The following is a 16,367-nucleotide window of genomic DNA, read 5'->3' as shown; positions in this document are numbered from 1 at the left end:
ACTTGCATATTTCTCTGTCTGGCTTCATTTTTTAAATTAAAGCTGAATAATCTGCAGTCAACTTTAATTCCAATAATTACATTTCCAGAAAGCATGAATCAACCAGGTCATTCAGATTTGAGTCTCAATGCCTTTTTTGATTACAAAGTTAATTTAGGTTCAGACTGATCGTTGTTAGCTGATGGCCTCATGAGTTTGGTTCAACCTGATCAGGGGATCAATGTGGTCATCTTGAGTTAATGTTTTCCCCCTTTTACAATCATTTTCATCCATGAAAGTTCTCAGAAATCAAAATCAGAAGTTGGAAATATCTTTAACACTGTTGAAGCAATATGGACGCAGATTTTCATGGTTCTGTGCTCTGATGTATTTAATCCTAACTGATTTTTCTATGTCAATATAATTAAAATCTTTAGGAAATTGAATAAGCTCCGCCATGAGAGAATCCCTGAGGATCAAAATGATTACAAGAGTACAAATTGTTGAAGGTAGCAGGGCAGTTTAAGAATGTGATTAAAAGGCTGTAGGGCTTTTAGGTTTTAAGCATAGAATCAGAGAAAGCCACAGCAAGGACATTATAGGAAACTTGAAATCATGCTGCTTCAACCTCCACTCTGAACATTTGCCCGTGCCACCTTCCCATGCAATTGCAGCAGCTATGACACTTGCCCTTTTACTTCCTCCCTCCTCACCATCCAAGGTCCCAAACACACCTTCCAGGTGAAGCAGTGTTTTATCTGCACTTCACTTAATCTATTTGCTGCTCATAATGTGGTGTACTCTACATTGGAGAAATGAAGCACAATCTAAATGAACAGTTTGCAGAACACCCACATTCTGTCGGGAAAAGTGACCCCATGCTTCCAGTTGCCTGCTACTTCTATGCACAACTGTGTTCCCTGGCCAACATCTCTGTTTCAGGCTTGCTGCAGTGGTCCAGCGAAGCACAGCACAAGCTGGAAGATCAGCAGCTCATCTTCCGCTCAGAGATCCTGCAGCTTTCTGGACTCAATATTGAGTTCAATTATTTTAGCACCTGAGCACTTTTTCCTACTTCCTTTATATGCCTTCACAACCCAGGCCCTGCCATCACATGCCATTTCAGTACAAACAATCCATTTTCATCTACTTAGGGTCTTTCTCCCTGGCTTGCAATTATCCATCCCTTTGTCTGCTTAATTGTCTTTCCCTCTAGGTTTCATCTCCACCTCTCAATTAATCCCTTACACACCCCTCCCCCAAAACATCTTCAACTTAAATACTGTACCACCTTCTCCTAGCTGCTACTAGGATCACTGAGCGCAAGACATTTACTGTGCTTTCTCTGCATTCATGCTGCGAGACCTGTTGACTTTCTCCAGCAGTTTTTGTTTCACATAGCAGATGTTGATTTTCAATAAACATTTAATTGACTGCTTTTTAACCCCTAACTCCCACTGTAAGAAATAAGTGGCTAAAATGAAGTCGTTGCCGCTCTGCAAGTAATGCACTCATGCTCGCATATTTCAAGCTTACATGGCTGGCTGGAACTGTTCATTCCTGATGAAGAGTTTTTGCCCGAAACATCAATTTTCTGCTTCTTGGATACTGCCTGACCTACTGTGCTTTTCCAGCACCACTCTAATCTTGGAACTGTCAATGTAGATACCTCATACCAATGTTCTCCAAGAGGTGGAACAGGCTTGAGGGGCTGAATGGTCTGCTCCTGTTCCTACATACCTTTGTTGCTCCCATCCACATCCCTAGCAAATTCCTACTAGATCTAGCATGAGATTCACCTGCAAATGGATAAATGGACCTGGAGTTTGACATGGTCCAGGTCTCACCATCATACATTGCTGAGTTTGATACGTCTCCCAGTCTCCCAACAAAGAAAATGCCTCAAGTTGAAATCACCATTTGAGAGTCAAATAAGATAGATCAGAGGGGAACAGTATTAAGACTGAAAAAAGAGATAATAAAGGGCAGTTTTCTACATGAAAAAGAAAAGAGATGAAAGCAAAGAGATAATCCTGCATAATGGTGGTGAGGTGAGTTGAGTTAAGAGGCTATGATGAATCTCAGTCTTCTTTCTCAAAATCAAATGGCAAAGGACAAATGAGATGGTGCAAATGCAACAAATAAGCATCTAGATGAATATAGAATCAGACTAAAGAGATATAAAGTTGGATCTGGGTTTTCAATTAAGTCATTATTGAATTATTTTTAGATTTAGAGTACAAAAATTGTTGAAAAATCGGGTTGCTGTGCAAAAATATTATGAGTATCATGTCAAAAGTGTGACAAAACTGCATTCTTTTCAGGATGCAGAATACACAAATTCCTTGATCATTCCAGAATCAGGACTCACCTTGAAAACCAAGATTTATGCAGAAGTAAGAGCAACCAAACTGACTGACAAGTAAGATTTGATCTTATTGTTTTGATTGCATTTTGACAAACTTATAATTAGAATAAGCCCATCCCTAATCTCACTCATTACTCCAATAAGTTCCACATGCGAGTTAGTGCAGACTGGTCATAAGTTAAAGATTAAATATCACAATAATTTAATTAATTTTAATACTTGAGCTCAAATGTTTTCATAAAGTAGAAGCATTGAACAGAAATACAACATAATTTGATAACTATTGAGTCTGTCTGGAAAAGTCTAAATCACATTGAGTGTAATTTTGACTTTGGATGATAGCATAAATTAATGATATTGATTCAGTGTCCTTTAGAAATCTCTGCAGATTTTCATTTCCCAGGGTGGGATATGCAGTGACCCTAGAAAACCACATAAAGATAATTCAATTCTTAGCTCAGTCAAGCCTGTACAACCAAACAAATCAACCAGCATGCCAACTTTCGTATTTCCAGTACACTAGTAAAACTGGTACATCCCTCTCTCTGAGCTAGGGGGTCTGTGTTCAAGTCCCAGCTGCTTCAGAGGTGTCTAATGACATCCTTGAACAGATTGATTTGAAAATAACCAGACACTACTGAAGATATTAGATGATTTATTTACTGTCAGGAAAGTACAAAATTCACAGGTGAAATTTAAAAATAATCAAAAGAAAAGCAAGACATAATTTGCTCTTTATAAAATTCTTATCCCATTTGCTTCATATTTATTATAACTTATTTTCTACCACACAGGTTCAATGTCCTTCTTGATCACTGCTATACTTCAACCTCACGTTTTCACTTAAACTCTTCACTAACTTACGATCTCTTCATTGGGTAAGTATTCCAAATGTAATAAATAGTCCTTAATAGCTTTCAGTCAAATTTTATTTCTTTCCATAAGTTTACTCATTCATTTTTCAAATGTAACTCTTATATTTCTTCAAACTCTAAAGTTGAACAGAACTGTAAAACAACTTTGCTATGTGACCCTCACAAACACTTTCATCTGAACAGAAATGCATAAGCACCAAGAATAGTTTCTTCAATCTTTCTTGCAGACATAAGAAGTCAATATCAGACCTTGGAATGAGCCCTCAACTTTTGATTTCTGCTGTAAATAATCTCTGTTATAGCAGCTCAAGAGAATCATGAGAAATCCCAGGGCAATGTAAAAGCTTGAAATTTTGGTTTTTACTGAACTCAATCCCTTTTATGTCCCTTTCACAATTAAGAGCTGAGCGTTCCCCAGGCACATTCAAGAGGAATATCAGTAATGATCTTTCTAATATCTCAATGATTTCTCATTCTTCTAGCTTGTCTAAAATTCAGTCAAATGTATTCTGCCCACTACAAAGTATTGTTTACCATCCATACCGATTTAAATTACCTCTCTGTCTATTACAACTTGAATTTGAAACTTGCAATTTTATTTTAAAGTTTTTTGCTGCCTTATTTCAAACTGTCTCCACTACTTATCTTTAGCAGCATGTATAGACGAGAAGACTGATGGTTTGGGCAAAAGCCCACAGTGTGAGGATAATAAAACTACCTGATCTTCAACAGTTTTGCAGCATGGATCAGGAAAGTGGACAAAACATATGAACAATAAGTTTATGATGGCACAATGGTTAGCACTGCTGCCTCACAGCACTAGGACTGTGCTTGATTCCAGTCTTGGGTGACTGTCTGTGTGGAGTCTCCCCATGTCTGCTGTGGGTCTGCTCCCCGGTTGCTGCCTGACCTGCTGTGCTTTTTCAGCACCACACTCAACTCTAATATCCGACATCTGTCATCCTCACTTTCGCCCTTATAGAGGAGAACTTCATCTTGGGTAGTGGTTGTACAAGACATTTGGTATCAGATCAGTTACTCATCTATTCCATTCCACTGACATATGATGAATTTCTAGCCTTACATCCCTTTCGAAATCATTCAGTCTTACAATCATGGTTTTGTGTTTTCCTTTGCTCTCTCTGCACTGCTGTTGGTGGCAGACACGGCTGGTAGGTTAACCCTGCAGTGTACATATCAACACTTTTCATTTACCTCTCCACATTTAAAACCATCTCAAAACATAACTTTCATCCAAGCTTTTGGGCATCTCTTCTAACTTTACCAGGGTAATTTTGTTTGCCTTATTCCTCAGTGGGGTGGTAATGGTCCAGTGGTACTGTCACTGGACCAGTAACCCAGAGACTCAAGTAATGTCCTGGGGAACTGGGTTTGAATTCACCCATAGTGGACCTTGAATTCAATACAAAATCTGGAATTAAGAGTTTAAACTAACATCTAATCTATTTAATGAGGGCCATGTAATTATTGCCCATTGCAGGGAAAAAACAGTCTGGTTCACTAATACCCTTGGGGGAAGATAACTGCTATCTTTACTTGCTGTAGTCTGTGTGCGATTCCAGACCCACAGCAGATATGGGGAAAACATGCAAACTCCACATAGACAGTCACCCAAGACCGGAATCAAGCAAGGGTCCTAGTTCTGCGAGGCAGCAGTGCTAACCACTGTGCCATCCTGAACCTATTGTTCATATGTTTTCTCCACTTTTCTGATCCAGGTAGTTTTGATGGCCTCCCACTTTGTGGGATCTTTCTGTGGATTGCCACCTTGCTGCAAAGGAGAGGATGGAGTGTTCCATTGATCCTGAGAGTGATGCTGTCAGGAGTTCTCAGTTCATGACAAGGCCACCCATATTGGCAAGGGCAGAGGGGAGGAACCAGAAGAAGCACAGTACAAACAAAGTCTCCAGTGGTGACCCAGGTGGAAGATTGTAATTAGTCATCAATGGTTTGATGACAGATAAAGGCTGGAGTAGGAAGGAGAGTCCCAGTCATTGAGGTTTCCTTGTCACAGGAACTGCATCTACTTTCTGTCAATGATCATGAGTCTGCTGATATGCAACACCATGCACACATTAAAGGATATCCCAAACAAGGCATCTACCTAAATGACCAGTGACACAGAATTTCCTAAGTGGGTAATTATACTCCTGAGTGAGTGACTACAGTGGTTGCGTGGGTAGTGTCGTTTCTTAGAATTTTCCTTCACAATAATGAGTAGCTTTTCAGTGGCATCCATTTTGGCACAGGCCATACTTTGAAACATTCTTTGCCTCACTTTGCACTGAAGCAAGTTTTATCTTCAAAATCGGTAAAATAGTCTGGTTTGACAGCATCAAAAAGGTTTATGTTTGCATACTCATTCAGGATGTGGGTGTTAACATATGACAACCAACTAGACCGACTGTCTGTGATTTTGGACTCTAGCGTGGCCTAACTCTGGTCCAATTCATTGTCACAGTCATAGGAGAAACATGCACAAATTTGGCTAATCTGCAATGACCAGTTACAGAGTTACCAAGATTCCAGTTTATCACAGACACCCTTCTGGTGATTTCCTGTTGTGTCAGTGGGAATAGCTGGCAACTTGTCGTGTCAGGAATTCCCAGTTATCTGAATTTGAATGAACATGATTTCACTGCATGCCTACATTTACTGCATGCTACCTCAAATTCAAGGGAGTTCACTCGCAATCACTTTTAGTTGTAGCTTTTATTGATTTCTTTGGCTTTTAAATTCAGGACAGGATTTTTTTTTGGAGTGCTTGGCTAGCAAAACGTTGCATCATTCAGGAAGAATTCATGGGAGGCTAACAATTGTAGCTACAACAACAAGATTTTTCAACCTGAAGAAGTGATTTGGATCATTACAAATCAGAAAAGATCTGAATTTGGGATCACAAGAGAAGCTCCAACAGTGTTACACCATCTGCTGAACTTGTAAACAACATATTGATCAAGAACTGCTCTTCTTATAGAAGGAAGTATGTTGCAAGATGAAATCATTATGCAGTTGCATCTTTTAATATGCAACAGGGCACTGAAAACTTATCACCTGTAATACCAAGTAACAAGTAGAGAGAACACATCCATTTACTAAGGCAGAGAACTTGCAGCAAATGGCAGGGTTCCATCAATTTCCATACACGTGGATGCAACATAGCTGTTTATTGATGCTACCAAGTTTAAGGTAGCATCTGTTATTCAAGTGTCAAAAATGAATTTCTTTTCACAACAACTAATCATGCCTACATTTTTCAAAGGAGAGGAAACATGAGCTGACGGCTTTTAGGAACACCGACTTCTGCAATCATAATCATTGATCTCACTGGGAAATCATCTTCTTCTTAGGCACTGTCTCAGGATCGTAGGTAACTTGTTTCCAATCCAGTTCAATGGGTTCTCAGATGGCTGGTAATTGGTGATCAGCAGACCTACCACATTTGGCATAGATATGCTTGAAAGGGTTGGGTGGACGATTGTTTGGGGCTTTGTGCACTCCTCAACTTTCCCCCTGCATTCTCCTGATAATGTGTCTCTTTATGTTTGGTGCCTTCTCAAATGAGCCTTGATCAGTAACAAACCAGGGTCTTCCAGGACTCAGCAGGGATGTTTGACTTCTTCAGGGATGCTACAGGATGAATCCCTGTAGCATTTTCTGCTATCCTTCTGAGACATCTGCCACAACTAATTCCAAGCAGAGCAGTTGCTTTTGGAGTTTGGTACCAGGTATATAAACTGCATGATCTGCCCAACGGAGCTGCTTTTGAGTGATCAGTGCTTCAACACTGTTCATGTTGACGCGAGAGAGAACACTACCATTCTTGCCACGGATTTGGAGAATCTCACAAAGGCATCGCTGGAGGTGCTCTTCTAATTCTTTGACTCACCTGCTGTAGGTTATCGAAGTCACCAAAGCATACAAGTGCCAGTAACACCAGTGAAAAATGAACGTAGTCTTAGCTTCCAGAACCTGGTCTTCAAATACAGTCTTCAATACTCAGTCAGAGTCACATTGAAAGCAATGATGGGTTTCACTGAAAGGAGTCTCCAAGATGCAGAAACTGGTCTTTTGCTTTGCTGACAGCACATGGAATCACTAAGAGAATGGTTTCAAGTTACAAGCAAAGTGTTATTTTGTGGTTGGTCAGCCAACACCTCCAAATTCAAGAAAAATGTGTCTCCAAATGCAGCATAATGAAACTGTACAAAAGCTGTAGTAGTGAACAATGCTTGAATTGCTGCCTAACACAAAATTTCAAATTCCAAACTTGGTTCGTGTAATTCTTAACACATTCAATGATGTACATGCACAGTCTTCCTACTTTCATTATTCTCTTGATGATACTACCCATGTTGAAAGACAATGATGAAAGCTGCACATAGAGTGAATCTTTGTGAGTGAAGTTCTGTGCAGTAATATGCTTTTCTATTTCATCTATACTAACCATTTCTGTGAGTGAGGAATATCTTAATAAGAATACTGGTATTTTTGTAGATTGTTCGAGGGAGCTGTAATGAATATTTTCATTTGGACCCTTAATTGCCAAAATGACAGTAGCTCCATAAAAAAAAGCTCTGCATGTGCCATAGTACGAAGCAATAAAAGGCAATACTCCTGGAAGACTGCTGTTGCCTGGATTCTGACTCAAGCTATTGGTCAGAAGTTGCATAGGTTGATTGGCAACTTTAAATCATGAAAGCAAACTTCCCAGCTCAGATCTAACATCCAGATCTGGAAGTGGTGGCAGGATACAATTACCCAATGTTGGGGGCAGAGATTTCTCCACCCCAAAGATTCAGGTTCACTCAGTCCACTCCATCCCTCATTTGGGTGGCTCGCTACCATCTTCTCAAGGGCAATTAGGGGTGGGCAATAAGTGCTGGCCAACCAGCCAAGCCCGCATCCATGAACAAATAAAAGGAACTCTGCTTTTCATAGCCAAACAGATAAAAGGTTTTATTTCTTCACTCTCAGATAGGAAGTCATAAAGGTCTCAGACCTAATTTTCTTGTTATCCACCAAGGTGATGTCTTGGATGCACACTAATCCAAGGGACTAACTAACAACATTGACTCTGTTAGCAGCCCCCACAACCCCAAAACCACCTCTAGGCATTTTCAAGCTATGCTTTCACTGGAAAGTGCCCTTTAGTGACAAATAAGAACATATTCCATTAGTTGAATTCCTGTTCCAGCATACCAAATGTTTAATATTGAAAGGATGCTTGACTCCACTATGCCACGATGAACAACTAAACCACATTCCAAATCTACAACGACCTCCCCATTAATAATGAGTTACATCTCATTATTAAAATATGCCATCATATTTAACTACATACTCATCAGCCTGGTTTTCTGAGTAAGTCTTTCACATAGAAGAAAATTATTGAAATGAGGGGAGAAACTCGCAACATAGAACCTAGCATGCCTTCCTTCTGAGCTGCCAGCACAGGAGGGACAGCTTTATTCTACTTTTGAAAGTCTCACAACATGTTGAAATCTTAGCTAAAATCATTTACTTGACTCAACAGATGCAACAAAGAACAACAGACCAATATAGTGTCCAACGGAGAGGATCAATTTGCTAGGTTCTACTTCGAGGCATTTCGTTTCACTGAGCATCAAAAGCTGCCTGTCTCTACCTTCTATCTACACTGTGCAACACGTCTCTGTGCAAAAGCTGCTTGCAGTGACTTTTATGTAAGTACACAAATGTGCGCACACACACACACACACACACACATTTATATATATAAAGCTGAAACTAATATTACAAGAGTTCTGTTCTACTCACCAAAGTATGATGTCAGGAACAGAAGATGTGAGCCAAATACCCAAACTGCATGGACAAGATAATTATCTAATCTAAACAGATGATCAATCCTTACTGCTGACCATTTTGTTGTTTGAGGTTGTCTCTACTATTGTTTTCTTCAGGGTAGGTTTGCTGCTATCGTTCCCTATTAAGGTAAGGATCTCCAGGGCCTGCCTGGCCTAATGTGATAAATGAAAACCAATTCCTTGTTGAATAAGAAGTGACTGTCATCTTAAGAGTTGTCTTAAGAGATGAGGTGAGCGTGACAACTCCTGATACTAAGATTGCATTTGACAAAGGATGGAATTAAAGAGTCTTAGCAAAGCTGGAATGAATGGGAATCAGGGGAAAACTTTCAATAGTTGGAGTCATACCTGGCAGATAGGAAGATGACTGTAGTTGCTGGAGGCCAGTCAGTTCAGGTCCAGTTCATCACTGCAAGAGATCTTCAGGGTAGTGCCTGAGGCCCAACCATCTTCAGCTGTTTCGTCAATGACCTTCCCTCCATCATGGGATCAGAAGTGGGAATGTTCGCTAATGACTGCACGATGTTCAGCACCATTCACAACTGCTTAGATACCAAAGCAGTCCATGTCCTTATGTCACAAGGTCAGCACAATATCCAGACATGGAGTGAAAAGTGGCTAATAACTTTCATGCCACACAAATGCCAAGCAACGACCAACTCCATTAAGAGACAACTTAGCCACCACCCCTTGACATTCATGAATCCCTCATTATCAACATCCTGAAGTTGCCATTGGACAGAAACTGCGTGGATGAGGGCTACAAGAGCAGGTCAGACATTAGATACCCTGCAGTGAGTAACTCAACTCCTGACTCCTCAAAGCGTCATCACCATCTACACAGTATAATGCAGGAGTGTGATAGAATCTCAACTTGTCTGGATAAGTGCAGCCCCAAAAGCACTCAAGAATCTTGACACCATTTAATACAAAGCATCCTACTTGATTGGAACCATATCCAGAAATATTCAGTCACATCACCACCAATGTTCAATAGCAGCAGTGTGTACCATCTACTAGATGCATTTTAGAAATTAGCCAATGATCCTTAGGCAGTTCCTTCCAAATCTACAATTGCTTCCATCTAGAAGGCCAAGGGCAGCAGATACATGAGAATACCAACAGCTGCGATTTCCCCTTCAAGCCGTTCACCATCCTGATTTAGAAAAGTATCACTATTCTTTCATTGTCTCTGGGTCAAAATCTTGGAATTCCCTTCCCAAGGCTTATTGGGTCTATCTACAGTATATGGAATACAACGCTTAAAGAAGGCAGTTCACCACCACCTTCTCGAGGAAACATGGATGGGTAATAAATGCTGGCCAGCCACTCACCAGTGAATAAAGAGAACAAAATGTTAATTATTACATGTTAGCAACTGACTGCAAGTTACTGTTATGAAGGACCTTGTCACAGAAACTATATGGAATACTTGAATAGTGGGTCTTATTCCTTTAAGATCCCCAGCTGTTCTCCATATGACATCACCATTGTAGATGGTGCTTAAGGCTCTCCTTGCTATTAACCCTTTCAAATATACTCTTTCAATTAGCAACCTGCATCTTTATCAGAAAATACTTTATTATGATCTGTAACCTATTTGAAATTGAAAATTAAATAGTAAAGATTTGGAAGACGATGATACTCTCTCAAATAGGATAGAATGTACTTTATTGTCACATGTACTCAAGTAAAGAAGTACAGGAGTACAGTGAGAAGTTTACAATGTCACCACTTATTGCACCTTTTTAGGTAAAAACCTTAGGTACAAAATGAGGATTAAAAGAGAAAAGAAGTTATATTATATTACACTCTAGATCAATTATTTTTTTCAACTGTTAGTTACACAAAACTTAATTTTTATCAGGTTTTCTATGTGTTTCATCTTTAGCAATGCAAAAGAAGAAAAAGAGAAGTACCATTAATAGTCACTACTCCATTACCAGATGAAGTGTCTGATCCTTCAGTAATTAGCTCTGATGAAATCAGGACCAGGAATGATAATGGTAGGCAATTTTAACTTAATTTATTATATTCATAAAATAATAGGTAAAATTGAACAATAAAAGTTTCACTACTAAACTAAAGGTAAGGGAATATGCAGGTGAATAATAAAACCAATCATTATTGTTTTCCCTGATTTCCTCCAACAGCTAGAGCTATTTATAGTGGAGCAGTAAGTATATGTTAACACAATTAATGAATTTCGTATTTTGGATGGCATCCACTTTGGTTTTGAATTGAACTAGTTGAAAATCAAAATACTGAGCCATTTCCATCATAATGTTGAGACACTTTCAATTTGACTTCACTATCTTCACTGGAATTCAGTTAAAAGCTGTATTCAATAGCTCTGAATACAGTAGGAGCACAGTGTCGCAGCAGGTTAATTTTGATTTTCTGGTTGTACAACTTCTATTGTAGAGGCAGCTGCCATTTTGAGTGACAGTCACATTAGCATTGAACCAGTAAGGTGCAAGGTGTCAAACCTCCAGAAATCTCTTTGCATGTGCTCTTCACTCAACATCACTCCATCCATTCCCGAACCTCAAAATCTTCTTGTTTACTGCCCTTCCAAGCCTTCTAGTAACTGGATAGCCGCAAGTTTCCCCATCCCTGTATTATGCTCTGCCCTGAGAAACTTTTCATCCATATTGATTTCAAACTTGATCTGAATTTTCCTTGTCTGTTTACATCAGATTTACCTTCACTCCAATGACCTTTCTCATTCCTTACATTAATACTTACCTCTATGAGCAGCCTACTAAATCTCAATAAGCTTAACACCTCAATTTTAGATAAAAACATCTTCAATAATATACTTACTGTTCCTGGTATCATATTGTCCTGTCTATTTTAGGTCACTCTACAATCAGCCTCTGCCCTACAATCTTATTCTTTTCTAATACTCAAATTCTTTTACTCTGACCTCCCATCAATCTTAATACACATCTTATAATCAACTTGTTTAGTAGCTCCCAGTCTGCATCTTATACATCCTAATGTAGATAACACATCTCTTAAAATGTCATTTCATCCTATCTCTGTACAGTTACATTGGATACTCTCTAAGGCTGTACTCTTCCCCTCAGATTGTCTTTCCATATCATACATAGATTGTGAGTCTTATTTCACATATGTGCTGGCAACACCCTAGTTTATGTCTCTACATCTTTTGCAAATGGCTTAACTGCTACTGCTGAGCACATCTAATTTGTTTTCACAGGTAGGCCTTCTGAGTTACTTCATTTTCCGAACTTAATTGATTTTCTGTCATGTTTTCACTTCCCTACTAAAGCAAATTCCCAAATGTCTGGTGCAAAATCACTAGACTGGAAAATCAGTCTTGGGTTCTCATTAGTCTCCATCCCTAAAAAAACTTCTTTCTGACTGATGATTTTCATCCTGTGCTTCCTTCACTAATAATTTCATAATTGGATGCTGAAAATCAGAAACAAAAATAGAAAATTTTGGAAAATCTCAGCAGGTCTGGTACCATCTATGTTCTGAAGAAGAGGCACCAGACTTGAAACAATAATTCTGATTTCTCTCCATCGATGCTGCCAGCCCTTTGACTACTTTTCAGCAATTTCTGTTTTTGTTTGTGCTAATAATTGCATTTGTTGGACTAGTATGTACGCACAGTGATTTTATTGGCATGTCTGTGTGTATGTGGGAGTGTGTTTTTCTTTAAGAGGAAGTAATACACAGCTTTGATCAGACAATGTGGATGCATGAAGATGGCTCATTCCCATCACAGGGGAGATGGAACCTTTATGGAAGACTAATCTTTAATTATGCTTCGTTTTAGAATTTAACTCTAATACTATATTTCAGACAAAACAAATGTGTAAAGCAAATGAACAAATTGGAATTAATACTTACTTATCTTTGATTTTTTATTTCTGTCCACAGTGGTGAACACAAATGATAATTCAGGTAAGGAAAATGACTGATAGAGGCATTTTTAATTGGTTGCTACAGTATTTCTGAAATATTAAAAAAAACAAGAGAGGTGACAGCAGAGGACAAATATTAATGTGGAATTGAGAACAGCATGAATGACTTAATCATGGTTTAAAAACCAATGGACCTTAACAAGGATAAGATAATTTCCCACTGAAATTTGTGAGCATTTATCATACAATAGAACCTGGTTGAAGATGATCAACATTCTCTCAAACAGGAACACGATCTCACAACCACCCCAATCCTGCCAATGTGAATATATGAATGTTGTGCACAGCTGTTCATAGATCTTGAAAATATGCAATATCAAACTTTCATTTCCATTCATTGATGTTCTTTATATCCTTAGAGATGCTGAGTTATGTGTAGTGCAAATTATTATCTGGATATGAGTTTGTACTTGCCATCAGTATCTTCTTGGTTTCACCAAAAGTGATTGGTGTATATTACCTTTTATGAATCTCACATATGACTAACATAGATCTGTACCTATTTGCACACTAGTATAATGCAGGGATATTGCAATACAATTGTTAAGTGATCTGAATTGATACCTATGCCTTTCACATGAATGTTTCTTCAATCTGTTCAATGATAGACAGTGAGTAATGATGCTAATTAATACACTGCTTCATTTCAAAGTAACATGAACATAAAACTAGATCTTCTGCACCTACATATTAAACAATACAATTTGTCTTCACTAAGTAGTACAAAGGAAAGACCAGACCATCATGTTTCTTCATTAGAGTCAGTTATCTTACCTGACTCAAACAAGATATCTTCTGATCGTTTCTTCAGTATTCATAACCTTTAGACTCAATCAAAACCTTGCTAGCTTTTCTTTCAGAATTCTCAAAAAAGCTATTCTGCTATCCTGGATCACAACTTGAATTTGAATTTTCCCTTCACAATCAAAAATCTATTACAGAATTTCTAAGTAAATATGGTTCTCGTGTTTCACAACTACTGAGAAGGACTAATGAATTGCTTATTCAATTTCAAGAAAATAACAGCAAACAAGGTCATGAATAAGCATATCTTGTCTATGTGCCTATCACCCAAATGTTTTCAAACTTGACTGAATAAGTTGTGCTTTGGAAAACATGAAAATTAACTTTAATTCCTTTAAAAATGCAGAACATGAAAACAACACATTGTGTCAACATATTATGAATTCATTTTGGAAGTGCCCAGATCACACCATCAGAAACCAGATTCAAAACTAAACAAAAATCATTGTTCTATTTCTCTGTGCTTCTATTGTTCTTTCCCGCCACCAACAGCAGCAGCACCAGCCAACCTCTCCAACTTGCTCTCTAAAAAAGACATGGGCTCATGCCGTGGTGGGGACAGCCCTTTGATGCTTCATTTGAATGTCCATTACACATATGTATGTTCCAGATAATACATGTTGGCCAAATACTCAAATTATTAGGCATCACAGTTGAGTCCAATCTTGACCTCATTTGATATCTACACATATGTTCTGATATCACCGGATGGTAAATTCTGCCCTTTTTTTCTCCATCCTTTGGTGTACTTTGATGGCAATAAACTACTGGTAATGATTCTAATAACATTTGAAACATTCAAAAGAAAAGAAGACTGCTTTTTGAAGAGTTACATAGGGGAATGCAGGAATATGACACTAACTTAATTACTCATTTGGAAAGCCTGTGCTAACACAATGGGCCAAATAGCTTCCTTCTGCATTGTAAAAATTCTGTGATTCTTTAACGTCCTAATCAAGTTTTGATTCAATGTTCATTACTGGGTCATTAAGTTGCTGTTAACTCACTGTTTGAGTATGACAAGCAAGTAGACCATCATATTTCTTACACAATGTTTAACATGTTCTTTTTTTTTCCCTCCAGAATCAACCTTAGCTACTCAAGAAGCTATAGGTGTATGTACTGGTCTGGGCATTGGATTGGGCATCATTGCTGTCATCTGTCTTGCCTTGATTGCAGGAGGTGTACTAGTCTACCGAAATTTTCAGAAGAAAAGCATTTTAACCTAGGTTGGAAAACCTACAAAGAGAAAACAAAAATAATCAATTTCCATTAACTGAAGATTTTGTACAACTTTCAGGCTTTCAATATTGCTTGCTAAAATAGTTATGCTGAGCCTTATTCAATCTTGCTGATGAATATAGGACATATTTTGAGGTATACGGCAACACAGGTTTTTTAAATGTCACTTGTAATGAGAAGTTCTTGTGTTTGCATTTGTTTTTAATTGCATCTGTGCAGGGATTTTGTTTGCTGTATGAAAGATGAGAGCAGTTGCATATAGTAGCTAAAGTGAATAGACCCTCTTTGTGTGGAGTTATTAAATTCACGTCACGAAAAGGTATATCGTAAAATGTACCAAAATATTGGCTCAAAATTACTTTTAAATGATCCCGTGATTTAAATATTTCATTTATATAGGATTATTTCATCAGGTTGCTAAAATTACTGCTTTTTGACATTACTATTTCTTAGCTACAGCAGTGCCTCTGCCTATTGTTACTTTTTTTGGCCTTTTGGGATACCTTGGAAAAGGAAGTTACAAATCACACAACACCAGGTTATAGTCCAACAGGTTTAATTGGAGCTCTAGCTTTCAGAGTACTGCTTCTTCAGCAGGAGCAGTGTTCCAAAAGCTAGTGCATCCAATTAAACCTATTGGACTATAACCTGGTGTTGCGTGATTTGTAACTTTGTACACCCCAGTCCAACACCGGCATCTCCAAATCTTGGAAAAGGAAGGCAGATACAGAGTAATGTTTTGAGGTAGATGTGTAAAAGTGTAAATGTGTACAAGTATGATTTCCATACAATTTAGCTGACATTGTATTGGCACAGAATGAAAAATAAAATTGAAGCTGTCTAATGGCTTAATGTGTATACAGCTCAGTTTGGTATTGAATCAGATGAACATGGAAGGTCCCAGGATTAAACTCTAGTCTAGCTGTTTTAGCTGAGCTCAACCTAGATGTTAATTTGGACTGGCAGAGTTGACACTAGTGGTGACCCAGGACTCGGCAGAGTAAAATCAGCAAGACAACCAACAGTTGATTGCTATTCTCGAGTGGATGTCAGGATAGTAGAGCACTTGATTGTCCATGAGTGATTAGGTCAGCAGGATTCACTTTCTCACCTCAGTCATGAAGAATAGCCCCTTTGTCTGTATACCATGGAACTTACTCAAATGTGATTCATGACCTTCAGAAGAAAGAAAAGACAGCGAACATTTGGTAGGTAGGGGGCAAAAAAACATTCAGAGCTTTTAACTCTTTGAGGGTGAATTTCCATTTACTAT

The 16,367-nt window shown here is 38.4% G+C and overlaps 1 protein-coding gene across 1 annotated transcript in view; it reads left to right on the top strand.

The window, feature by feature from the left end:
- The window catches only part of LOC132820601 (zona pellucida-like domain-containing protein 1), a 31,006-nt gene that overhangs the window by 10,497 nt on the left and 4,142 nt on the right, over positions 1-16,367 (top strand). Inside the window, exons 5-9 of the mRNA XM_060832805.1 lie at positions 2,304-2,401; positions 3,142-3,225; positions 8,780-8,948; positions 10,981-11,095; positions 13,005-13,028. Of these exons, the coding sequence (XP_060688788.1) occupies positions 2,304-2,401; positions 3,142-3,225; positions 8,780-8,948; positions 10,981-11,095; positions 13,005-13,028 (490 nt within the window). The remainder of the gene's footprint in view (positions 1-2,303; positions 2,402-3,141; positions 3,226-8,779; positions 8,949-10,980; positions 11,096-13,004; positions 13,029-16,367) is intronic.

The sequence above is a fragment of the Hemiscyllium ocellatum genome, chromosome 12, assembly GCF_020745735.1.
Source record: "Hemiscyllium ocellatum isolate sHemOce1 chromosome 12, sHemOce1.pat.X.cur, whole genome shotgun sequence".
Classification (NCBI taxonomy): domain Eukaryota; kingdom Metazoa; phylum Chordata; class Chondrichthyes; order Orectolobiformes; family Hemiscylliidae; genus Hemiscyllium; species Hemiscyllium ocellatum.
The sequence above is the reverse complement of the archived record's forward strand: the minus strand, read 5'-3'. Positions and strand labels throughout refer to the sequence as shown.